This window comes from Phoca vitulina, unplaced genomic scaffold, assembly GCF_004348235.1.
Source record: "Phoca vitulina isolate PV1807 unplaced genomic scaffold, GSC_HSeal_1.0 scaffold39, whole genome shotgun sequence".
NCBI lineage: Eukaryota > Metazoa > Chordata > Mammalia > Carnivora > Phocidae > Phoca > Phoca vitulina.
In genome coordinates, this window is record NW_022589742.1 from 7,470,963 (window position 1) to 7,497,340 (window position 26,378).

At 39.1% G+C, this 26,378-nt stretch overlaps 1 protein-coding gene across 1 annotated transcript; it reads left to right on the forward strand.

Annotated features, from left to right (window-relative positions):
• The first annotated feature begins 21,192 nt into the window (after window positions 1-21,192).
• On the forward strand, window positions 21,193-25,110 carry CUNHXorf66 (chromosome unknown CXorf66 homolog). The gene is made up of 3 exons (XM_032428238.1): window positions 21,193-21,280; window positions 22,403-22,559; window positions 24,062-25,110. Exons 1-3 carry the CDS (start codon window positions 21,193-21,195, stop codon window positions 24,933-24,935), a joined length of 1,119 nt encoding a protein of 372 aa, XP_032284129.1. The 3' UTR covers window positions 24,936-25,110.
• Window positions 25,111-26,378: the final 1,268 nt, after the last annotated feature.

The window sequence follows — 26,378 nt, forward strand, 5'->3', positions numbered from 1 at the left end:
CACCCTGTGATGGAAACTGAAATTACCCCTCAAGCAATGACTGCCCTGATGAAGAATTCCAGCCAAAAAAAAAAAAAAAAAAAAAGAATTCCAGTCAGCCCAGAACACCCAGTCCAGTTTGAACCTAACCCCCAACTCATGCCTGCACAGATGGACCATGGATTGACTCGTGGAGTGACTGATAGTTACTTTTACCTCACTATAATACTAAAATCTCCACCCAAGGAGGAGCACAAGCTTCATTTACATAATATACAATGTATGCATAGGCATGTTTCCTTAAGGCCCATGTGTCACCTTATACCCACCTCTACGTACGATGACAAGGCTCCCCATCTCAATATTCATCCTAAGCCTAAATAAAAGGAACCCATTCACCCTTGCTCAGGGAGTCACAGCTTTGGACGTTATTCCCCATGATCTCCTTACTTGCTGCAAATCAAGTTTCCCTTCTGCGATCATTCCACCCGTTGTAGTTTCTATGTATGACTAACCAAGGAGCAAACTCATGTTGATGCAGTTACAATTGGTGGTGGGGTGCAGTCTTGCAGGACTGAACCCTAAACCTGGGGAGTCTGACACTCTCTCTGAGTAGATAGTCTCAGAATTGTGTTGAACTGTAGGACACCCAGCTGGTACCCAAGAATTGCTTGGTGGTGTGGGAACCCTCCCTGCCCCCAAACAAGACACATACACACTGGAATTGGGTCCAGACTTTTACATACTGATTGCTATTTTGGTTGACATAACAAACCACCCAGAAACTTAGTAGCTCTAAATAATCACCATTCTATTATTTATCATGGTTTCATGAAAGTTCTGCTGGTCTCACTTTGGAGTTCTCATGTAGCCACAGTCACGTGATAACGGGGGTTGGAGTCATCTGAGACCCTGATAAAACTGGACTCTGTCTTTCCATTTGATCTCAGGACCTCTCCCCTCCCCATGACCTCTCCACATGGTCTCTACAGAAGGGTAGCTAAATATTTTACATGTTGGCTTAGGGTTCCCCAAACTGAGAATTATAAGAGACAGGAAGCAGAAATGGCCAGTCCTCTTAAAAGCTGGGTCTGGGGGCACCTGGGTGGTTCATTCGCTTAAGAGTCTGCCTTCAGCTCAGGTCATGATCCCAGGGTCATGGGATCAAGCCTGGGCTCCCTGCTCAGCAGGAAGTCTGCTTCTCCCTCTGCCCCTCCCCCTGCTCATGCGCTCACTCTCTCTCTCAAATAAATAAAATCTTAAAAAAAAAAAAAAAGCTGGGTTTGTCCCCTATCTTACAGCACTCACAAAAATTAACTGAAAGTGGGTTAAAGATTTAAATGTAAGACCTGAAACAAAACTCCTGAAAGAAAACATAGGGACAAACTCTTTGACATTGGTCTTGGTAATGATTTTCTGGATATGCCACCAAAATCATAAGAAACAAAAGCAAAAATCACCAAGTGAGACATCAAACTAAAAACTTCTATACAGCAAAAGAAACAATCAACGAAATGAAACAACAACCTAAGGAATGGGAGAAAATATTTGCAAACTATCTATCTGATAAGGGGTTAATATCCAAAATACATAAGGAACTCATACAACTAAGTAGCAAAAAATAATCACATTTAACAATAGGCAAAGAAGCTGAACAGACATTTTCCCAAAGAAGATATACAAATGGTCAACAAGTACATGAAAATGTGAACAATATCACTAAACATCAGTGAAATGCAAATTAGAACCACAATGAGATATCATCTCACACCTGTCAGAATGGTTAGTATCAAAAAGACCAGAGATAATGAGTCAACGAGTCCTGGAGAGGCTGTGGAGAAAAGGGAGCCTTCATGCACTGTTGGTAGGAATGTAAATTGATACAGCCACCATGGTAAACAATATGGAGGTTCTTCAAAAAAATTAAAAATAGAACTACCATATGATACAGCTATCCCACTTCTGGGAATATATCCAAAGGAAATGAAATTACCATCCTAAAGAAATATCTATACCCACATATTCATTGCAGTGTTATTTACAATCGTCAATACATGGAAACAATCTAAGTGTCCACTGGCAGATGAATGGATGAAGAGAGTGGAGAGAGAGAGAGAGTGGGAGGGGGGGAATGGAACATTATTCAGCCATAAAAAAGAAAATCCTGCCATTTGTGACATTATGGATGGACCTTGAGGGAATTATAATAAATGAAATAAGTCAGATAGAAAAATAAAAACACTATATGCTCTCACTTACATGAGGAATTAAAAAAACAAAAACTCATAGAAACAGTAGATTGGTGGAAATGGGTGAAAGCGGTCAAAGGGCACAAACTTCCAGTTATACCATGAATAAATTCTGGAGATCTAAGGTAGAACAACATGGTGACTATAGTTAACAATACTGTACTGTATACTAGAAAGTTGCTAAGAAAGTAAATCTTAAAAGTTCTCACCACAAACACAGAAAAGGTAACTACGTGAGGTGACGGCTGTGTTAAATAATCTTATTTTGCAGTAATCATTTCACAATATATGCATATATCAAATTTATCACATTGTACACCTTAAACTTACAGAGTGTTATATGTCAATTATATCTCAATAAATCTGGAAAAAATATTGAATGAAAAAAAAAGACAGGGTCTGGAACCAACACAGTATCCTTTCCACAGCATTCTACTGGTTAGCACCAGCCACAGGTCAATGCGGCCGGGATTGCACAAGGACATGAATACCAGATAGTGTGGTTCATTGAGGGACATCATCAGACTCTAGCTACCATGGAGAGCCAAAGGCAAACATCACTTAGTTCATGATCATTAAAATCCTTATCTTGGGTTCTGTTTTTTATGTCCATATGTTGCAATCCAATGGGGAAAACCTGAGCTAGACCATCAGACTCACTTGACCAGCATCTCAATCTCCCAAAGAACAAAGATAACCATAATTCACAACTGCTGAGTTTACAGGGACTCTCCCTGTTCTAGGCCAAAGAAATGAAAGATAATTTTTAGTTCTAAAATAAATTCCTGAAAATTCTTTCTCACACATCCTTCAGAACTCCACATGCGAATCCACATGCATTTCAAAAATCAATTTTACAGTTGCCTGATAATCAGGGATGCCTAGCTGGCTCAGTCAGGAGAGCTTACAAGTCTTGATCTCTGGGTCATGAGTTCGAGCCCCACATTGGGTGTAGAGAAATAAAACTAAAAAACAAATAAATAAATAGTTGCTTGATGATCAAAGAAGAACTGGCAATGAACTAGTGATGGAATGATAAGAAAGATATTTTGAAATAAACTTCTGGAAGTTCATCCAAATGTTACAGCTATCTGATAAAAGATAAGAAACATAAGACCCAGTATGAATCAGCTTGGTTAAAGTTAAAACACAATTTCACCATATTATATGATGCAATAATTGAGAGCTGATCAGAAAAGATCAGGACTGGTAGGTGGGTTCTGGCAGATTCCACAGGTCAAGTCAGGCAAGACGTGAGGTACCGAGAGGTTAGCTAACAAGGCAGGGTCAAACTCATTATTCTCCTATCTTAGTGAATTTTTTTCTTTTCTGTAAATGCACCACCCTCTTCCCTGACTGAGAATCCTTTCTGCTATGGACTAAATGTTTATGTTTCCCCAAAATTCATATGCTGAAATCCTAATGCCCAATATGATGGTGTTAGGAGGTGGAACCTTTGGGAGGTGATTAAGTCATGAGGGTGGAACCCTCATAAATGGGATTAGTGACCCTCTAGAAGAGGCTCAGGGAGCCCTAGTCCTTTGTGCCATGTGAGGACACAATGAGAAGTCTGTGACCTGGGAGAGGGCCTTCACCCAACCACGGTGGCACTCTGATCTTAGACTTCCAGCCCACATAATTGTGAGAAATAAATTTATTTTTTTTTAAAGCCACCCAGTCTGTGGTATTTTGTTACAGCAACTTGAATAGACAAAGATATTTTCCTAAGTGGTTTCCTCGGTCTAGAATGCTGTCTCTTTGCCTCATCTAGTGATCCAGCTTCATGCCACTAAACTTGAAAACATACAAGTTTTACAAACTCCTAGAAATCACACTGGCATACCATTTTGCACCCACTAATTTGGCCAAAATTTAAAGTTCTGGCAACTTCAAATGATAGCAAAGATTTACACCAATGGCAACTTTCACACACTGTGGTGGGAGCATAAATTAATACAACCACTTTAGAAAAGAATTTTAGATTATCATGTAAAAGTTGAATATTTACATTCCCTATCATGCAGTCGTTCTCCTCCAGGTATATTCTCTAGAGGACCTCTTATACACATGCACCAAGAGTCAGGTACATGGACATTTATAGCAACATTGGATGTAACAGTGGAAAGCTGGAAAACAAGCTAAGTGTCCACTAATAAGAGAATAGATGAGTACATTCTGGTACATTCATTTAATAGAGGCCTAAACATCAGTGAAAAAAAGAACTACAAATACATACAGCAACATAGTTGGAAGTCAAAGCAATTATGAGTGAATAAAGGAAGTCACAGAGGAAATGTAAAATATCTTTCCATTTTTATATATTTCAGAATTAAGCAAAACTAGGGACACATACTTCTGGAATAAAATGTTAACGAAATTCAAGGAAATGAAGCAAGTCAGGATCTAAGGGCAGGGAGGCAGGAGCATAAGGACACACAAGGAACCTCAATGGCATTGACGGTATTCTTTTCTGAAGTTAGTGGATTCATGAGCATTCATTTTATTATTTAACTTCATAGTTGATATATACATCACTTATATTCCTTTGTATGTAAGGTCCTAATAAAATTTTTTATTTTGTATTTCCCTCCGCTTTATTTTCAAAACAACCTGGCTCTGCTACTTACTAGCTTTGGGAACCGGGGCATACTACTCAGCCATTCCGAGCCTCACTAGGCTCATCTGAAAATGAAAATAATGCAGTGATAATGCCTACCTAGCCGGCCACTGGGAAGACTACTGTAGGAATTCTTTGCCTGACACCTGGTAGCACTAAGTGCTAGCTCCTCAGAGAGACGCTGCGTTCAGTTGAGCAAACCCTCCAGCCTGAACCGGTTGTAAAGATTCAGTGAAAGCAGGCAATCTTCCTCGATTTGGGACTCATATTTTCTCCCAGTGTCCTTCCCCCTTCTCCTCCACCCCTGAAGGGAAAAATATCTCTAATCATTAGAACACTTTTCAAATGAAAGTTGGATCAAAATCTCCATAGCATTTGTGTTCCTTGTCCACACGATGGCAGAACAGGCAAAGAACAGTTAAATGGATACTGGACTGTCAAGATCTTTTGGGGATGTTCAAGACCTTCTAGAAAACGACCTATTGCAAACTCATTAATGTCTATGACTGAATAAATTGAGATTGGACAGGCAGTTGAGATCAAAATTGCTTTCTTCCCTTTATGTGGTAATAACTAGAGCACATTAACGGGCATATGAGATCAAAAAATAAACAAAACATAATTTCTAGTCCTACGGATACTTCCTCCAAGTTCTCACCTGAAGTGTCATATATTTATGTATATGTTTGTGAAGGCCCTTGAGGGTACACATTTGGACACATGTTGTGAGTGTGTGTAGGAGAGAACACACATGCATTTGCACTGGCAGGAAAGTCATATTGGCAAGCACAGGGGCATAAGAAGGGAAAGCTGATAACAGCCTTCTTTTCTGAAACGCTCAAGTCTGCAAAGAGGAAGTGTGCTGGTAACTGCTGGTGGGAGGAATTTGAAATTCCAGCAAACACTGGCCTCATTTCATTCTAAGTCAGTAGCTTGTCCTGTGCTACAGAGGTGAAGTGGGGGGCTACTGTCCTGACACCAAGCATGTTGGGCCTGCCTTTGGCCTATTGATCTGAATTTATAGCTCAGGGACCCCTGTGGTATCATCCTATTGTTTACACACACACTACACCAATTTATATTAGTTCAAAATCTTGTGGTTGCTATTGACATAAGCCCAATTCCAATCAGCAAAATAAAAAGAGGGACTATATGGATACATATAATCAGGCCACCAAAAAGGCAGTGATGCAGTGGCCTCAGGAACAACTGGAATTGTGACTCTCCTTGGAAAACTCTCTCCATCATTCATGTTGATGTTTCTCTTTATGACAGTTTTATTCTTTCAAATTAGTTTACTCTGGCCAGCAGGGGCCATGGCACAGGCAACTTTGAATTCACATCCTAGTTGTTTGAAAAAACTGGGTGGAGACCTCTGATTGGCCTCTCCTGGGTCATATGGCCAGCTACAAACCAATCACTATGGCCAGAGATAGAAAACTATTACTGGTCTAGCCTGAGCCACATGCCCACCCTTATGGCTTGGAGGGAGGAATTTTATGATTGCTGGGCCTTATTAGGACTAGCTTGAGGGGTGGAAAAGTACTTTTCCAAAATAATGGATTCCCTGTTCAAAGCAGATAAAAAAAAAGTCATCACGCTGTGAGAAAAAAGAGCGGGTGCAAAGTTCCATATGTATCGACAAGATCGACTCTGTTATGTCGTTTGTGGCTTCTACCTCCTTAATAACTTTGTCTATTTGATTTGTCTTGTAATGAGAGTAGTGTATTAAATTCTCCTTTATTACTATGCTTCAATCTGTGTTTCCTTGTATCTCCTCTACTTTTTTTTTCCATAAAGATGAATGTTAGATTTGATTGGCAGCCTCTCACTTTCTTTTCTTGGGCTCCTCTGCTGTCCTTTCTGGCCCCCATCCTCAAATTCCTTCCAGTCCCTGCTTTCTGCTTTTAATGTCACAGGTATTATCTGCTATACATGTATTAGTTAACTTAATACTCAGTGCAGCCCCCATTCAGAAGCCCCTATTAACCCAGGCTGGCTCCAGACCTACGCTCTGTAATGTATGTAAATGCACAAAAAAGTAATTGAAAGGACACACACCAGACTGTCTGAAAGCCATTATCTGGGGAGAGCAGAATAGGATGGAGGAGGGAAAGCAGTCAACGGGGTCACTCGTGCCTTACACTATAATGTTTACATGTGAGTCTTCTACAAGGAAATCATTTAGGTATTAGTTGAGCAATTTTTTCTATTTTTTATTGAGGTAAAATACACACAACATGAAATTTACCATGTAAACCCTTTTGAGTGCAGAATTTAGTGGCATTAAATACATTCAGACTGCTATACAACTATCTACAGAACTTTTCTATCACCCCAAACTGACACTCTGTACCCATTAAATAATAGCTTTGCATTCTCCCCTCTGCCCAGCCCCTGGTAACCACCATTCTACTTTCTGTCTCTATGAATTTGACTACTCTAGATACCTCATATAAGTAGAATTATGCAGTATTTGGCCTTTTGTGACTGGCTTATTTCATAGCATAATTATCTTCAAGATTCTTTCAGATTGTAACATATCTCAGAATTTAATTCTTTTTTAAGGGTGAATAATATCCCACTGTATGCATATGCCACATTTTGTTTATCTATTCATCTGTTGATGAACATTTGGGTTGTTTCCACCTTTTGGTTATTGTGAATAATGCTGCTGTGAACATGGGGGTCCAAACAGTTGTGTAAATTTTAAAACCCTAAAAAACAATACTTACAGGATGATCCCATTTCTGTTTAGTATGTGTGTGTGCCTTATGTACATGGTATGTACGTAAATGTGTAGAAAAAGATCTGAGAGACACACCTGAAACTTTGAGTCATTATCTCCAGAATGGCGAAAGAGTGGCATAGTAAAGGAAAGGATTCTATAATTTTTCATTCTGCATATTTCTGTATTTTTTATTTTTCATAATGAGAATAGACTAATATATTCCTCATGCAATTTTAAAATGCAATTAAAAATAAAGATGAAGATTTCAGGCATCTTGGCAGGCCATGAGTAAGGAGTATTTAGAACAATTTTCAAGGGGTCAGAAGAACCAAAGGGATAAAGGAATGCTGAAATACATCTGTGTGGCTTGAGATTTTTATAAGGTGCATATATTATTTTTTTAATTAAAAAAATCTAATGGGAAAAAAATTGAAAGCCAGAGATGGGATTGCACTGGCAATTAAGGCCCAGAGGAGGGCAGTAGAAAACCATGAGGTAGAAACCACAGACCGGTTGTTCCTGTGTCTCACCAGGAAAAGGGTAGAGGATTCAAACTTGCCTTGTGGGAGCTACGACAAGCTTGAATACTACTGATTCCAATGGGAACGATGCTGGCCAACTTCGGGAGCAAGACAATCAGATAAAAGGGGGAAAATCAGGAAAGTGGCAAGGGTTCGGCTGTGGACAGCCAAGGATAAAGAAAGCAGAAACAGGCATTCTTTACAGAAAATCAGCAAACGGAAGCCCAGGAGCGCAGCCCTGGGGAAGATGACCTAGAGAGATTTCTCGAAGTCTTGAGGATAAAGCCCTGTTTGAAAGCACTGGCTGAGTCCTTGACCCTGCCCCTCTGCTTTTTAAAGTGGACAAGGATATTTAAAAAAAAAAAAAAAAAACTGTTGGGGCACCTGGGTGGCTCAGTCGGTTAACTGTCCAACTCTTGACTTCGGCTCAGGTCATGATCTCAGGGTCAAGAGAACAAGCCCCAAGTCCTGCTCCGTTCTCAGCGGGGAGTCTGCCTGAGATTCTCTCCCTCTGCCCCTCCCACCCCCATGCAGCACTCTCTCTCTCTCTCTCTCTCTCTCTCTCAAATAAATAAATAAATCTTTTACAAAACTGTTCCTAAAGTGGACAAGACTAAGGATAGCTCTGCAGGATGAAGATGTAGAGACAGAACTAGGGAGCAAGTACAGGGTCAGATCTTATCTTTACTTAAAATGTTTGATATTTTGTACATCATGGATTTTTTACATTAACTTTGATTTTAAAATATTGCATTAAAATATTATTTATCTGTATTATTGAGTGTTTGAGCACCCCTTAAATTTTGTGCCAGAGGCAAGTGCTTCACCGGGCATCAGCCTAGTTCTGCCAACAATAATAATAATAACAAATCCAAAGCAACAAATGGGATTTTAAAGTACATCTCTTATGCACAATTTTAATCAAAATTCTACCCCAGAATATCTTTTTTTTTTAAAGATTGTATTTATTCATTTGAGAGAGAGAGCATGAGCAGGGGGAGAGGCAGAGGGAAAGGGAGAAGCAGACTCCCCACTGAACAGGGAACCCGACTTGGGGCTTGATCCCAGGACTTAGAGATCATGACCTGAGCAGAAGACAGATGCTTAACCATCTGAGCCACCCAGGCACCCCCAAAATCCTACCCCAGAATTTCTAGTGAAATGAATTTCTCTAACACGCCAGTCATGTAAACCTACAAATAAAATCATATGTATTTGTGTTAAAAAAAGACAAGTGTCGGGGCGCCTGGGTGGCTCAGTCATTAAGCGTCTGCCTTCGGCTCAGGTCATGATCCCAGGGTCCTGAGATTGAGCCCCGCATCGGGCTCCCCGCTCCGCGGGAAGCCTGCTTCTCCCTCTCCCACTCCCCATGCTTGTGTTCCCTCTCTCGCTGTGTCTCTCTCTGTCAAATAAATAAATAAAATTAAAAAAAAAAAAAAAAGACAAGTGTCGGGCACCTGGGTGGCTCAGTCGTTAAGTGTCTGCCTTCGGCTCAGGTCATGATCCCAGGGTCCTGGAATGGAGCCCCACATCGGGCTCCCTGCTCAGCGGGAAGCCTGCTTCTCCCTCTCCCACTCCCCCTGCTTGTGTTCCCTCTCTCGCTATGTCTCTATCTGTCAAATAAATAAATAAAAAGTTTAAAAAATAAATAAAAAATTAAAAAAAAGACAAGTGTTTCTGTAGCCATTGTGAATATGATGTTAATATTCAAATTAATTTGGAAGCTATTTCTGAAATATTGGCTTTACGATATTGCCTATTGAAGACTGAACTAATATCAAGCATCTTTTCTGACTACAATGGCATAAAACTAGAAATCAATTACAAGAAAAAAAACTGGAAAGAACACGAACACGTGGAAGCTAAACAACATGTTACTAAACAACCAATGGGTCAATGAACAAATCAAAAAGGAAATCAAACAATACATGGAGACGGGGCACCTGGGTGGCTCAGTCAGTAAAGCATCTAACTCTTGATCTCAGCTCAGGTCTTGATCTCAGAGTTGTGAGTTCAAGCCCCATGTCGGGCTCCACGCTGGGTGTGGAGCCTACTTATAAATGAATGAATGAATGAATATAAAAAATACGTGGATACAAGTGAAAATAAAAACACAATGGTCCAAAATCTTTGGGAAATAACAAAAGCAGTTCTAGGAGAGAAGTTTATAGCAATACAGGCCTACCTCAATAAACAAGAAAAACCTCAAATAAATAATCTAACCTTATGCTAAATGTACTAGAAAAAGAACAAACAAAGCTCAAAGTTAGTAGAAAAAGGGAAATCAAGATTACGGTAGAGGGCGCCTGGGTGGCTCAGTTGCTTAAGTGACTGCCTTCGGCTCAGGTCATGATCCTGGAGTGCTAGGATGGAGTCCTGCATCGGGCTCCCTGCTCCACAAGAAGCCTGCTTCTCCCTCTCCCACCCCTCCTGCTTGTATTCCCTCTCTTGCTGTGTCTCTCTCTGTCAAATAAATTAATAAAATATTAAAAAAAAAAAACTCTTAACATAGTAGGTTTAGGGGCACCTGGGTGGCTAGTCGTTAAGCGTCTGCCTTCGCCTCGGGTCATGATCCCAGGGTCCTGGGATCAAGCCCTGCATTGGGCTCCCTGCTCCACGGGAAGCCTGCTTCTCCCACTCCCACTCCCCCTGCTTGTGTTCCCTCTCTCGCTGTGTCTCTCTCTGTCAAATAAATAAATAAAATCTTTAAAAAAAATAGTAGGTTTAGAGGGAACATACCTTTACATAATAAAGGCCATATATAAAAAAAACCCACAGCTAACATCACACTCAATTGTGAAAAACTCAATTTTTTTTCTCTAAGATCAAGAATAAGAATGTCCACTGTCACCACTTTTATTCAACATAGTACTGCAAATCCTAGCTGCAGCAATCAGACAAGAAAAAGAAATAAAAGGTACCCAAATTGGTAAGGAAGAAGTAAAACTGTCACTATTTGCAGATGACATGATACTGTATATAGAAAACCCTACAGACTCCACCAAAAAAATTAGAATAAATTAATTCCATAAAGAAGTAGGATATAAAATTAATATACAGATATCTGTTCTATTTCTATACACTAATAATAAAGTAACAGAAAGAGAAATTAAGGAAACAATCCAATTCATAACTGCACCAAAAATAATAAAATACTCAAGAATAAATTTAACCAAGGAGGTGAAAGACCTATACTCTGAAAACTATAAGACACTAATGAATGAAATTGAAGACAACAGAAACAAATGGAAAAATATGCCATGCTCATGGATTGGAAGAATATTGTTAAAATGTCCATACTTCGCAAAGCAATCTACAGATTCAATGCAATCCCTATCAAAATACCAAATAGCATTTTTCACAGAGCTAGAACAAATAATCCTAAAATTTGTAAGAACCACAAAACACCCTAATAACCAAAGCAATCTTGAGGAAGAAGAACAAAGGTGTAGGTAACACAATCCCAGATTTCAGTATATACTACAAAGCTATAGCAATCAAAACAGTATGGCACTGGCACAAAAATAGACACATAGATCAACAGAATAGGATAAAGAGTCCAGAAAGAAACCCACAGTTATATGGTCAATTAATCTATGACAAAGGAGGCAAGAATATACAATGGAGAAAAGACAATCTTTTCAATAAATGATGCTGGGAAAACTGGATAGCTACATGCAAAAGAATGAAACTGGATCACTTTCCCAGACCATACACAAAAATGAACTCAAAATGGATTAAGGACCTAAATGTGAAACCTGAAACCATAAAACTCCTAAAAGAAAACATAGGCACTAATCTCATGGACATCAGCCTTAGCAATATATATATGGATATGCCCCTTCAGGCAAAAGAAACCAAAGCAAAAATAAACTATTGGGACTACATCAAAATAAAAAGCTTTTGCACAGTGAAGGAAACCATCAACAACAACAAAAAAGGGCAACCTACTGAACGGGAGAAGATATTTGCAAATGATATATCTGATAAAGGGTTAATATCCAAAATATATAAAGAACTTATACAACCAACACCAAAAAAAACCAAAAATCAGATTAAAAAATGGGCAGAGAACCTAAATAGGTATTTTTCCAAAGAAGACATACAGATGACCAACAGACATATGAAAAGATGCTCAACATCACTAATCATCAGGAAATGCAAATCAAAACCACAGTGGGGGCCCCAGGGTGGCTCAGCTGGTTAGGCTTCTGCCTTCAGCTTGGGTCATGATCCCAGGGTCCTGGGATGGAGCCCCATGTTGGGCTCCATGCTCAGTGGGGAGTCTGCTTCTCCCTCTCCCTCTGCCCCTCCCTCTGCTCATGAACACACTCCCTCCCTCTAAAATAAATAAATAAATAAAATCTTTAAAAAAAGAGAAACCATAATGAAATATTACTTCACACCAGTCAGAATGGCTGGCATCAAAAAGACAAAAAATAACAAATGTTGGTGAGGATGTGGAGAAAAGGGAGCCCTGGTGCACTATTGGTGGTAATATAAATTGGTGTAGCCACTATAGAAAACACTATGGAAGTTCCTCAAAAAATTAAAAATAGAAATACCACCTGACCCAGTAATTCCACTTCTGGGTATTTACCCAAAGAAAATGAAACCTTAATTTGAAAAGATATATGCACCCCTATGTTTATTGCAGCATTATTGCAGTCAAGACATGGAAGCCACCTAAGTGTCCATCAATAGATGAATGGATAAAAAAGATATGGTATATATACATACACACAATGAAATATTACCCAGCCATAAAAAAGAATGAAATCTTTCCATTTGTGACAATATGGATAGGTGTGAGGGGTATTATGCTAAATGAAGGGGATTAAGAAATACAAACTTCCAGCTGTCAAATAAATAAGTCATGGAGATGAAAAGTACACCATAGGGAATACAGTCAATGATACTGTTTAAAAAAGGATATTGTCTACCAACTACCCATCACTAGAAGAAGAACTGATCTTAGAGTTGACAAATATATTCTTTCACTTTATAAGCACTAAATTAAGATCATATTATTTAAAAAGTACTAAAATAAAATTCTGCTTTTTTAGTTTTCTTTCTATCTTTATGGAGATATAACTGATATATAACATTGTATAAAAATAACATTTTCTGATCTTTATACTGTTAAAAGGTATTTGAGCAGAATTATTTAGAGCTTCAGGGTAAAAGTGAGTTGTATTTTCCAAAGAATATTTAATTTTGTTCTATTTCAATGATCCCAAAAGTATGATTTCAAAGACTGCTACCCTTATAAGCCATGTCCTTTTATTGCTTTTCTATTCATTTTAGAGATGAGGAAAAAGACTTAAAGAAAGGCCTTTTGTAAGGGTTACACTGCTCACCCACTGCAGCTTCATTTCCTGCTATCTCTCCCCACATTCTTCATTTTGGCCACATGTAAAAGAAATTCCCTCAACAATTTTTTGCACATGTTGATTTATCTGTCTGCAATGCAACATTCTTTTCCTCCTTTTTGGGTTCAAGGAATTCCTACTCATACTAAAAAACAAATGAATTAAAAACCACATCTCATGGGGCGCCTGGGTGGCTCAGTTGGTTAAGTGTCTGCCTTTGGCTCAGGTCATGATCTCAGGGTCTTGGAATTGAGCCCGGGGTGGCATAGGGCTCCCTGCTCAGTGGGGAGCCTGCTTCTCCTTCTCCCTCCCCCCTGCCCCTCCCCCTGCTCGTGTGTGCTCTTTTGCGCACGCATGCTCTTTCTCTCTCTCAAATAAATAAAATTTTTTTAAAAAACCACACATCTCATCTCAAGGGTCATCTCTTCCAGGGGTCCCCACTCTGAATAGATACTCTTTTTGTGTGTTCCTGTGACATCACACCTGCATGACATTGTCACGTGCTGCATAGTGATTGGTTATTTACCTGTCTCTCCCATTAGATTTCAAACTCCTTGAAGGTAGGAACTATGTCTTTTTGAATGCTCTGTGCCTAACACAAAGCTTCTTGTCACATAATAGACAAGTTTTTTGTTGAACGAATAATCAACCTTGATACCCCTCTCCACCTCATGTCCCATTGCAAACCCATCAAGTCCTACCCACCATCAAACTATTTCTCAAATTCATCAGTTTTTCTCCATCTTCACCACCACTACTATGCTTCAAGCCACCATCTACTATCACTACTGTAACAGCCTCCTAATTATCTTACTACTTTCTCCTACTTGTGCCCCTCCAATCTATTCCCCATACAACAGCTACTGCGATTTTTCTAAAATGCAGATCTTATTATGCCACTCTCTAAGCCAGAAACTCTTCAATGAAATCCCACTGTTCTTAGAATAAAGGCCAATGCACTTAAGTTGACCTACAAGGCCCAAACTTCTCTAGTCTCCACTCTCTTACCTTCTTGTGGGGTCTCCAACTTACTCCTCTCCCTCCCACCACAGGGCCTTTGCCTATATGTCTCCTCCACTTAGGACATTCTTTTCTTAATTCATTCTCACTCATATTTCAGAACTCTGCCCTAGTGTTGCTTCCTTAGGAAAGCTTCCCCTGACCCTCTTGATGAAATCAAACTTGTTATTGACTTTCCCAGAACCTTTATAGTATCTATCACTGCCTGTTTTTTTTTTAATGTCCGTTTCCCACTCCCCTCAATTGTCTCTACCACTGAAATGCCAAAGGCACATAAGAAGCCCTCAATAAATGTTTGAGAATGATTTATTGTCATGCAACACAAAATTGAAAGAGCCAGTCCATTTGGGAAAATGCACTGTGCTTTCCCCATTGCCACAGAATCCTCCAACCACACACACCTCTCAGGGAAATTTTCCTACAAATAGACTGTCCTTGTTCATATGTGAAGCTGAAATTAGGGCAGGCAGAGGACAGGCTGAACAAAGGGAGACTGGAGCATCTACCAAGCAAAGGTGTTGTGGTTACCCTGCTTTAAGGGCCTAGACTTCAGAGTTCCAAGATGATTCAGCTCCTTGAACAGTATGTACTGGTCCACTAGTTATATATCCACAGAATATGGTTGTCAGGGAAAACTTTTTAGAAAGTTGACTGCTACATTATGTAGCAGCCCTTAGTTACTTCCAAAGTAGTATTCATGATGCTGATTAATTTTTTAGCTTAATAAACACATCAACTACCATAGAGATAACTTTATCATTAAAGGAAACATATTTTTCTCACTAAGCCAGAGAAAGGGCAAAAATCCCAACCATATCTCATCAGATAGTTTCTTCAGTCTTTCTGTTCTCCATAGCATCAATCCAAAACTCTCCCCAGTCCTCAAACCTCTGCCCTTTCTACTCGCAAAGGATGAGTCCCCTTGTCATTCACTAGGAAAACAGAAGCCATCAGATAGAAATTCTTCAAATTCCTCCCCCAGCCCCTATTCCCATCCTTACTCCCACCTTCAATGGCTCTGTATCAGATTACAGCTTTTTGATCTGCAATTCTGTCCACTGGGAGCAGTGAAGTTCTGGACATCACATTCTATACTGCCCCACTAAGGAGCCAGCCTCTATCTCCTCTCTGTTTGGTGGCTTCACCACCTTCCCCCACACTAGCTCTTTCTCATCAGCTTTATTTGAGCTGGGCTTCTCCATTTTACAAAATGTACTCCCTAGGGCTACCATACCCCTCTAGCAATCGCCCTACTTTCCCCCTTGGCAGTCAAACTTGAAAGAATTGTCTACACCAACGGACTTCACTTAGCTCTCAATTACTCTTCAACCCACTGAAATCTGGCCTCTGGCTCTACCTTTCCACCGAAAGAGTGCTGTTGCTTAGATCACTAGTGACCTTTTCGTTATTCAATCCGTTTTAACTTCTTTGCAGACATTTAGTAGTATTTTTCATGTTGACTACTCCTTATATCTTAAACAACTCTCTTCTCATGGTTTCTAGGACCTTATACTTTCTTGGTTTTCCCCCTTACCTCTCTGCCACTTCTTTTTTTTTTTTTTTAAGTTTTTATTTAAATTCCAGTTAGTGAGCATACAGTGTAATATTAGTTTCAGGTGTACAATATAATGATTCGACACTTCCATACATCACCAGGTGCTCATCACAAGTGCCCTCCTTCATCCCTATCACCTATTTCACCCATCCCTCGACCGCCCACCCTCTGGTAACCATCAGTCTGTTCTCTTAGAGTTAAGAGTCTGTTTCTTGGTTTGCCTCTCTCCTTTTTTCCCCCTTTGCTCCTTTGTTTTGTTTCTTAAATTTCACATATGAGTGAAATCATATGGATTTTCTTGATTTTCTTTGCTAGATCAGCCTCCTTTACTCAATTTCTAAATGTTGAGGTTCCTCGGGGTTTGGTCCTAGGCACTTTTCCCTCTCTACCTTCTCTCCTTGGGTTGATCATATCCATTCCAATGGGCTTCAGTTACCTTCTAGACTGGGTTTCTGACTTGGGTACATGAATCAAATTCAGACAATTTGTAAACTTGAACGGGTAGAAACAGATTTTTTTTTAATGATTTTATCTATTTATTTGACAGAGAGAGACATAGCGAGAGAGGGAACACAAGCAGGGGGAGTGGGAGAGGGAGAAGCAGGCTTCCCGCGGAGCAGGGAGCCCGATGCGGGGCTCGATCCCAGGACCCTGGGATCATGACCTGAGCCGAAGGCAGACGCTTAACGACTGAGCCACCCAGGCGCCCCAACAGATTTTTTATTTTCACCAATTTCTAATGAAAATTTAGTATTTCTCCCAATTATGAATGTAGGCAACAAACCATGGTAGTATAACCAAAGTCTGTGACTTTGCCATTATTAGAAATCATATATAGTTTAATATATTATATTTGTTACAAATATCTCAAAATATTTTTTATGCTTATCATTATTTCAGTTCATAGTAGTTATTAGATCCACCGTTAGATCTCTTTATTTAATGAGTCAATAATTACATGTATTACATCACAATTTTTGTATTTGATAACTATTTCAGTATAATTCACTTCATTTATAATCCTATGCATTTCATTTTGTACATTTAAAAATATTATTCTGAGACAGGGTTCACAGGCTTCCCCAGACTGCCAATGGCACAAAAAGTGTTAAGAAGCCTGTTCTAGATGCTGATCCATCTAGATGCTGATGCTGGAATCCATCTTCTGAACTTCAAGTCCATATATTTAACTGGCTTCTGGACATGTGTACTTGGATATCTTATAAAAACCTTAAGCTCAACATAACCCAAACTGAACTCATCAACTTCTACTACCCCCATTCTCCTCAAAGCTCCAACTTCGCCTGTGTCCTCTGTCTCAATGAATAGGACCAATAGTCACTCAGTTATTTGAGCCAGAATTCTGAACTATCCTCAACTCTTCCCTTTCCTTCCCTTGAACAGTCACGAACCAATTCAATCTCTTTTAATAGTTCTAAAAATTCATCCATTTATCTCTATCCTCAGTACCTCAATTTTGGTAAACATCTTCTCTCTTCTTCCTAGTGGTCTCCCCAACAAACTGAGGTCCCTTCTAATCCATACTTTCCAATCATTGTTAGAATGATCTTTCTCTCCCCAAGGACTGTGCTTAGTCTTAATATAGCCCACTTCACACTATCTTGTAATTACTTGTATTCTGTACTGGAATATAAGTTCCAGGGGTACAGGAATTTTTATCTTGCCTATTTTGGGATCTGCAGCATTAAGCATGGTATCTGCATTATAGGAACACTCCATAAATGTTTACTGAATAAATGAATGATTGGACTGAGCTTCAGCTTGATGGTTAGCAGCAGCTCAATAAAAAGGTTAAAACTATTCAAACCTTAATTTTTTTTCCTGACAGATAAATAAGGTTACTGAAGTATAAGAGGTGGGAAAAGTTAATTTCAATTATTTTATTTGAAAACTTAAATTTTGGGGCACCTGGTTAAGCATCTGCCTTTGGCTCAGGTCATGATCTCGGGGTCCTGGGATCGAGCCTCCCATCGGGTTCCCTGCTCAGTGGGGAGTCTGCTTCTCCCTCTCCCTCTACCCTTTCCCCCTGCTTGTGCCCTCTCTCACTTTCTCATACTCACATTCACTCTCTCTCGAATAAATAAATAAAATCTTTTTTTAAAAAAAAGAAAACTTAAATTTTGTGAGTGGCTATTGTGGCTTAGGAAAATTGACAAGACCCAATCCCTCAGTAATATTCATTTTTTTTTGCCAAAACATTAAGTTGCCTTTCAAATAGTATATTTGGGGACTTGTACATTGGAAAATATAGATAGCCACCCTGGGTAGGGTTATGCTTGTCCCTAGAGTTTTATACTTGCTCAGAGTCAGGTTTTATTCTGGAGACTTGTGGCAGCAGCCATAGTTGCTTTAGCAGCACAATAACCACACAGAACAAAGGCACCTCTTTGATTTACCTGGTGCTTATTCTGTCAAATGGTAGATTTAATAAACAGAGAAAGGAACCAAGGGAAGGTGCACCGTAACAATGTGTAAATAACACTTCAGAATTAACAATAGAGGAGTTGAATACAGACAGCTTCTAATCAGCAACCAAATATTGAACATTTTAAGGGAGCAATACACAGATATGCTCAGTGTGGCAGTCAAGTTAATCAAAAGAATGAATTTCAGCTTTTCAACATTAATTTCAAAGCATTAAGAACACCGAGGTCTAGGGGCGCCTGGCTGGCTTAGTCAATAGAGCATGTAACTCTTGATCTCAGGGTTGTGAGTTTGAACCCCACGTTGGGTATAGAGATTACTTAAAAATAAAATCTTTTTTAGGGCACCTGGGTGACTCGGTTGGGCAACTGCCTTCAGCTCAGGTCATGATCCTGGAGTCCTGGGATCGAGTCCCACATCGGGCTCCCCGCTCAGTGGGGAGTCTGCTTCTCCCTCTGATCCTCCCCGCTCTCGTGCTCTCTCTCTCATTCTCTCTCAAATAAATAAATAAAATCTTTTTAAAAAAAGAACACTGATTTCTAATCTTTACTGCCTTATATTAACCACAGACATCATTATTTTCACTGGCATTCACTAATCATTACAATTTGGGGGGAGGGTCAGAGGGAGAAAGAGAATCTTAAGCAGGCTCCACACCCAGCGCAGAGCCCCATGCAGGGCTGGACCCCGAGATCATGACCTGAGCCAAAATCAAGAGTCGGACACTTAACTGACTGAGCTACCCAGGCACCCCATTACAATTTATTTTTAAGTGAAAAAACAGTTACTGTATTATAAAAGAATAGTTTTGGGCACTCTGAAACTTAATAGTTCACAAGGAAAAGATGAGATCTTGAGGAAAAGATGAGATTCTCTGTATCATACCAAACCTTGATATGAATTGTAATTGTTACTTTCCTTTCACCCTTTTTTATCATTTTATTATTTTTTTCCATCATGATAAGTGTACTCTTTAATCCTCATCCCCTATTTTACCCATCCCCCCACCTACCTTCCCTCTGGTAACCATCAGTTTGTTCTCTATATTTAAGAGTCTGTTTCTTGGTTTGCCTTATTTTTCTTTGTTCATTTGTTTTGTTTCTTAAATTCCACATATGAGTGAAATCATATGGTATTTGTCTTTCTCTGACTGACTTATTTCACTTAGGATTATACTCTCTAGCTCCATCCATATCATTGCAAATGGCAAGATTTCATTTTTTTATGGCTGAATAATATTCCATTGTATATATATACCACCTCTTCTTTACCCATTCATCTATCAGTGGACACTTGGGCTGCTTCCATAGTTTGGCTATTGTAAATAATGCAGCAACAAACATAGGAGTGCTTGTATCCCTTCGAATTAGTGTATTTGTATTTTGGGGGGAAAATACCTTGTAGTGCAATGATTGGATTGTAGAGTAGTTCTATTTCTAATTTTTGAGGAACCTCCAAACTGTTTTCCACAGTGGCTGCAGCAATTTGCATTCCCACCAACAGTGCAAGAGGGTTCCTTTTTCTCTACAATCTTGCCAATACTTGTTTCTTGTGTTTTTCATTTTAGCCCTTCTGACAGCTGTGAGGTGATACCTCATTGTGGTTTTGATTTGCAGTTCCCTATGATGAGTGATGTTGAGCATCTTTTCATGTGTCTATTGGCCATCTGTATGTCTTCTTTGGAGAAATGTCTGTTCATGTCTTCTGCCCATATTTTAATTGGATTATTTGTTTTTTGGGTGTTGAGTTGTCTAAGTTCTTTATATATTTTGGATACTAACCCTTTATTGGATAAATCATTTGCAAATATCTTCTCCCATTCAGTAGGTTGACTTTTAAGGGTTTTTTTTTTTGTTTTTATTGTTTCTTTCACTGTACAGAAGTTTTTATTTAGATGTAGTCCCAATAGTTTATTTTTGCTTTTATTTCCTTTGCCTCAGGAGACATATCTAGAAAAGTGTTGCTATAGCCATTGTCAGAGAGATTATTACCTGTGCTCTCCTCAAGGATTTTTTATAGTTTCAGGTCTCACATTTAGGTCTTTAATCCATTTTGAGTTTATTTTTGTGTATGGTGAAAGAAAGTGGTCCAGTTTCACTCTTTTGCATGTGGCTGTCCAGCTTTCCCATTGTATATTCATTCCTCCTTTGTCAAAGACTAATTGACCACATAATTGTGGGTTTATTTCTGGGTTTTCTGTTTTATTCCATTGAATCTATGTGTCTATTTTTATGCCAGTACCATACTGTTTTAGCTACTACTGTTTTATAATATCTTAATTTTGTTAACAACAACAAAAAAATCCTACAGACTTATACCCCAGGATGATTTAATCCCTATAACACTTAAGAATTACTACAAGGCTGAAAAGTGCCCCCTTACCATTTAATAAGGAGAAATAGTTCTTCAATATCTAAAGCAATCCCATTTTCCCTATTTTCTCTAAATATCTCCCTCTATGCTTTTAATAATGCCCCAAACTTCTTGATTTGAATTTGATAGAATATTTGATGTGGAGAAATAAATTGTTAAAAATCATTTGACAGTATTTATACACAGAAGCTTGGGCTTCTCCATGGTGAGATTATGTTGTCAGAATATGACACAAAATGATAATGATGTCATAAACCCCTAGAACAGGCTGAACCCTATCAAATACAGTAGTTTCCTTGGTAGAAGAAACATTTGAACAAATCCCTGGACATGAATCTTTTTATTTATGTCCTACTTTTGTCCCTTTGGACAAACAGTTGTTTAAATACAAACCAAACTAATGGATCTTCTACTACAGGTATGTGCCTAACCTTAAAATTTAGAAATTAGGATCTATTATATTATGCACTTGAGCTTTAATTAGACAAGCTAGCTGTGTTTAAGAAATCTGCTGTTTCTTGGATGTTACCATTAGTAGGTCTTTAAGAATTTATAGGATGATCTCACTGATATGAGGAATTCTTAATCTCAGAAAACAAACTGAGGGCTGCTGGAGTGGTGGGGGGTGGGAGGGATGGGGTGGCTGGGTGATAGACATTGGGGAGGGTATGTGCTATGGTGAGCACTGTGAAGTGTGCAAGACTGTTGAATCACAGAGCTGTACCTCTGAAACAAATAATACATTATATGTTAAAAAAAAAAAAGAAGATAGCAGGAAGGGAAGAATGAAGGGGGGGAAATTGGAGGGGGAGACGAACCATGAGAGACTATGGACTCTGAAAAACAGACTGAGGGTTCTGGCGGGGAGGTGGGAGGATGGGTTAGCCTGGTGATGGGTATTAAAGAGGGCACGTTCTGCATGGAGCACTGGGTGTTATACACAAACAATGAATCATGGAACACTACATCAAAAACTAATGATGTAATGTATGGTGATTAACATAACATAAAAAAATAGGAAAAAAAAAGAATTTATAGGAAAACACCTGAGAGTTTTACTTCTGTGTGAAAAATCCAAGCAGCACAGAAGCATAGGGTATAGACATATTGTCCCCCTTCACTCCCCTTCCCCACCCAAATCCACCAACCCCTGCTCTCAACTAATCTAGTATGGTACCTAACATATAGTAGGCTTCAACAAGAGTTTTTCTTGTCCTACCCCCTTTTCCACCATATACATTCACACACAAACATTAACGCTCAAGTACATTCACATGTGCAAGACATACATACATTCAAAAACCTAGGTAATGGGGTGAGCAAACCATGATGCAGGGGTAACCAAGGTAATTGTACTGATTAGCCAGAGATCTGGCATCTAGACTGTGGCTGGGGATGTGATAGAGGGAGGAAAATGACAGTGGAACACTTATCATGCTTTAAAAAATCACTGGTAAAAAGATTTGATTTTGACCTTTAGTGGCAAATCACTATCAAATGGAAGATAACACATTTTCTGGTGAAACAATCTCTTTGACAGGAGCTAAGCACGTTGAATCAATGGAGACCAGAATGGACAACTTTAGGAGACGTCTACTCGTTATCATAATTGGTATTATGATCATAGCTTTTGTCTTTACCTGTTTTTGTTTTCTCCATTACAATTGTATGAGCGACGAGGCACCCAAAGCAGGAACGTAAGTTTTACACCCTTAAATTAAGAATGCAAGTTGTGTGTATACATATAGTGGAGATTTCACTGCTGTTGTGGTTACTTAATGTTAACCCCAGACTTCTAAGGAGTTAATCTTGTGGGTGGATACCTTCACTTCAATAATATCAGCTCTTAAATATTCTCAAGTACATTATCAATTTTAGCGTATTCTAAAGCTATCTCTTAACTGAGGGTTCAGCTGAGCCCCAGGCTATTAATTTCATTATAAATTGAGTCTAGGAAAAGAGGGCTTGACTATCCAAATAAGACAGGGAGAATAAAGAAGGGGAGAGACTGAAACCAATATTGCACTGTATGTTACCTAGCTAGAATTTAAATAAATAATTTGAAAAGAGGGCATCTGGGTGGCTCAGTTGGTTAAGCGACTGCCTTCGGCTCAGGTCATCATCGCAGGGTCCTGGGATCGAATCCCACATAGGGCTCCCCCTGCTCTGTGGGGAGCCTGCTTCTCCCTTTCCCTCTGCCTGTCACTCCCCCTGCTTGTGCTCTCTCACTGTCAAATAAATAAATAAAATCTTTTAAAAAAATAAAAAAATTTTTGAAAAGAAAATAAAGAAGGGGAGAGAGAGGGAGTTGGGTCTCTGTATTCCAAAAACAATAAAACATTTTGGATAATCTACCATTTTAAGACATAATAGCAAAAATTATTCACTGTTGTTCTTGTCTCATTCCCTGCCTTTCACATAGGAGAATCAGGCTGGCCCTGATATAGTGGTTCCCTAAAAATTTCCCAATATAAGGACCGATGACTAAAATACACCAATGCTCTATTCCTTTAGTTTTAGAGGAATATTGTGAATATAAGTATGCATGGATAGATAACTTGATGGTGTAAATATGATAGGAAGGAAACAGCGAATATGGTCTGAAGAGTTTATTCTTTCCTGATGACAAGTTGTGACAGTTGTCTATGAGTTGCATATCAACCTGTGACTTTTTTTAAAAAGATTTTATTTATTTGAGAGAAAGAGCACAGGGCGGGGGGGGGGGTAGGAGAGGGAGAAGCAGACTCCCTGCTGAGCAGGGAGCCTGATGAAGGGCTCCATCCTAGGACCCTGGGATCATGACCTGAGCCAAAGTCAGATGCTTAACTGATTGAGCCACCAAGGCACCCCCAACCTGTGACTTTTTTTAAAGTTTAATTTCTAGAATAAGTGAAGCTGTCTTTCCTTCTCAACAGTAGACTTGAAACAACTTTGTGTCATTCCATATGTAGGCTATATGATTATCTAATGCATCTGAAATATACTCTCAAGAAAAATAAAAAGTATTCAGCATGAGTTCATATCTATAACCCAAGTCATGGCTTTTACCATACTCCAATTCTTACTGTGTTCAATTTTTCTACCAGAGCTAAAAAAAGACCAATAAGTCTAAACTGACATAGTAGCCTGTGTTTTCTGGTGATAGCAATAGTACTCTTTTGTTTTAAGATGTCATATTCCAAATTTTCTATATTTTCAGGCTCAAGAAAGAAGATGTGACAGCCAAGTCATCCAGATCATTCAGTGAATACAAGATAGCCAGTCCATGCAGTCTAAAAAAACAATCCATGCTATCTAGTATAGACACGTCTTCTGGGCCCTCAAGTGCAGAAAAGTCATCCATACCATCCAGTGCCGAAAAGTTAATCGGGCCCTCGAGTCCAGGAAAGCAATGTATATCATCTAGTACAGAAAAGTTAAACAGGCTATCAAGTCGAGAAAAGTTACATAAGCCATCAAGCCCACAAAAAACATTCAGGTCAACCCACCGAAGGAAGTCATATAGAACACGTAATCTAGAAAAGGCACATAAGCTAGCTCATGCCCGTAAGCTAGGTGGCCAGGCCTGTTCATCCTATCCAAATAAGGTAGTGAGGCCACCTTGGCCAGCCAGTCTACAATATCCAGTCAGGCCAACCAAGCCATCCCATTCACAAAAGCAAATCTTGCCACCCAGGCGGTCCAGTTTACAGAAACTAACCAAATGCCCTAGACATCGTAATCTAAAAAGGTCAGTTAGTACAGGTAAGGCAGGCATGTTATCTAGGCCTCGGTTAATCAAGACTTGTCGATGCTATAAGGAAAAATGCCTAGTTTGCCGAAATTCTTCTGAGCCTTTGGTCAATATTTCTGAGACAAAGGACAGAAATGCTCAAAACTCACCTTTTCCAAGTGAAGCGAAGTCTTTTTCCAAGTCCTTTCATAAGGGAGATTACAGAGACAATGTATCCTGTGACAATGTGAGCAGCAGTGATATCCCGACATATGACAGTGATGACAGTGATAGGGAGATAACCATTATTTGCAACATAAAATGCAACGAAGTTATCCTTAAAGGCATCCAAGATAATTAAGGACTCAATAAAAATAAAAACCACATGTGATAAAGCAAACTTATACCAACTATTTTATGCTCACCACCTTTAAAACACTGATAGCAGGAAATCTATTTGCAATCATTATTGAGATTAGTCTTACCCATCTTGGAAGCAACTTATTTAAAAAATAGTAATTAAATGCATGGCATAACAAATGACTTGACTGTAATTATTATTGCATTCTAGAGGCAAAAGGCTCCTTATATGTGTCTTACTTAGATCTGGTCACTTGGATGGGAACCATGAGTATACACACACATGCAAATCTAAAAAGGAATTGCAAGATGGGTACCCTGGACTCCTATTTCCCTTGGATTAGCCCTCACATGAAGTCTCAACCCAATTAAGTTTTTTTTTAAGTTGATTTTTTAATAGTTACACACAGTCCTCACAGTTTAAGACTGTCTTCCTGTAGTGCCCAGTGCTTGGCAGAAATGGCTCTTGTGTGCTTAGTTCTTTAGGGAAACTCCTGATAGCCATTTCTAACATCACTGTCTCCTTCACTGCTACTTACTGCGGTGACCATTTAATAAGGTATGCAAATATGGAGTCACTATGCTGTATACCTGGAACTAATACAATATTGTATGTCAATTATTCTTTAATTAAAAAAAGAAATATTGTGGGGCGCCTGGGTGGCTCAGTCGTTAAGCGTCTGCCTTCGGCTCAGGTCATGATCCCAGGGTCCTGGGATCGAGCCCCACGTCAGGCTCCCTGCTCAGCTGGGAGCCTGCTTCTCCCTCTCCCACTCCCCCTGCTTGTGTTCCCTCTCTCACTCTCTCTCTCTGTCAAATAAATAAATAAAATCTTTAAAAAAAAAAAGAAATATTGAATGCAATAAAATTAATCAGGTCATGTTAACAAAAAAAATAATAAATAAAAAGCATTGTGGGCGCTATGGACTTGATTTCCTACTGGTATTGCCCTTTTTTAAAAGACAAACTAGAAAGGGTTAGAATTTTTCTCGGTTAGAAAAGCCTGGTCTTTTTAAAATTCACAAATACAAGTGAAAGTTCTGATTAAAATTGTAAACTGTTTACTATTTTTAAAAGTTCAAACGTATACAAAAGTAGATAGAGCAAGTAGTATAATGAACGCCCATATAAGTATTCCTCAGATTCAACAGTTATCATTACGTGGCCAACCTTATTTCATTTATACTCTTATCCATTCCCCTTCCCATTTATATCTCTAATGATGATGACTTTTAAAAAATACATACACACAGGGGCGCCTGGCTGGTTCTATTGGTGGAGCCTGTGATTCTTGATCTTGGGGTTGTGAGTTTGAGCTCCATGTTGGATGTAGAGATTACTTTTAAAAAAGTACATGCACACACTACCATTATCTCACCTAAAAATTAACAATAATTCCTTAATAGCAATTATCCAGTCAGTATTCAATTTTCCCCATCCATCT

Coding starts and splice junctions, on each gene's coding strand:
- CUNHXorf66 (XM_032428238.1), top strand. CDS start 21,193: ATGAATCTTTTTATTTATGTCCTACTTTTGTCCCTTTGGACAAACAGT. Junction 21,281..22,402: donor TAATGGATCTTCTACTACAG/GTATGTGCCTAA, acceptor TCTCTTTGACAG/GAGCTAAGCACGTTGAATCA. Junction 22,560..24,061: donor GAGGCACCCAAAGCAGGAAC/GTAAGTTTTACA, acceptor CTATATTTTCAG/GCTCAAGAAAGAAGATGTGA.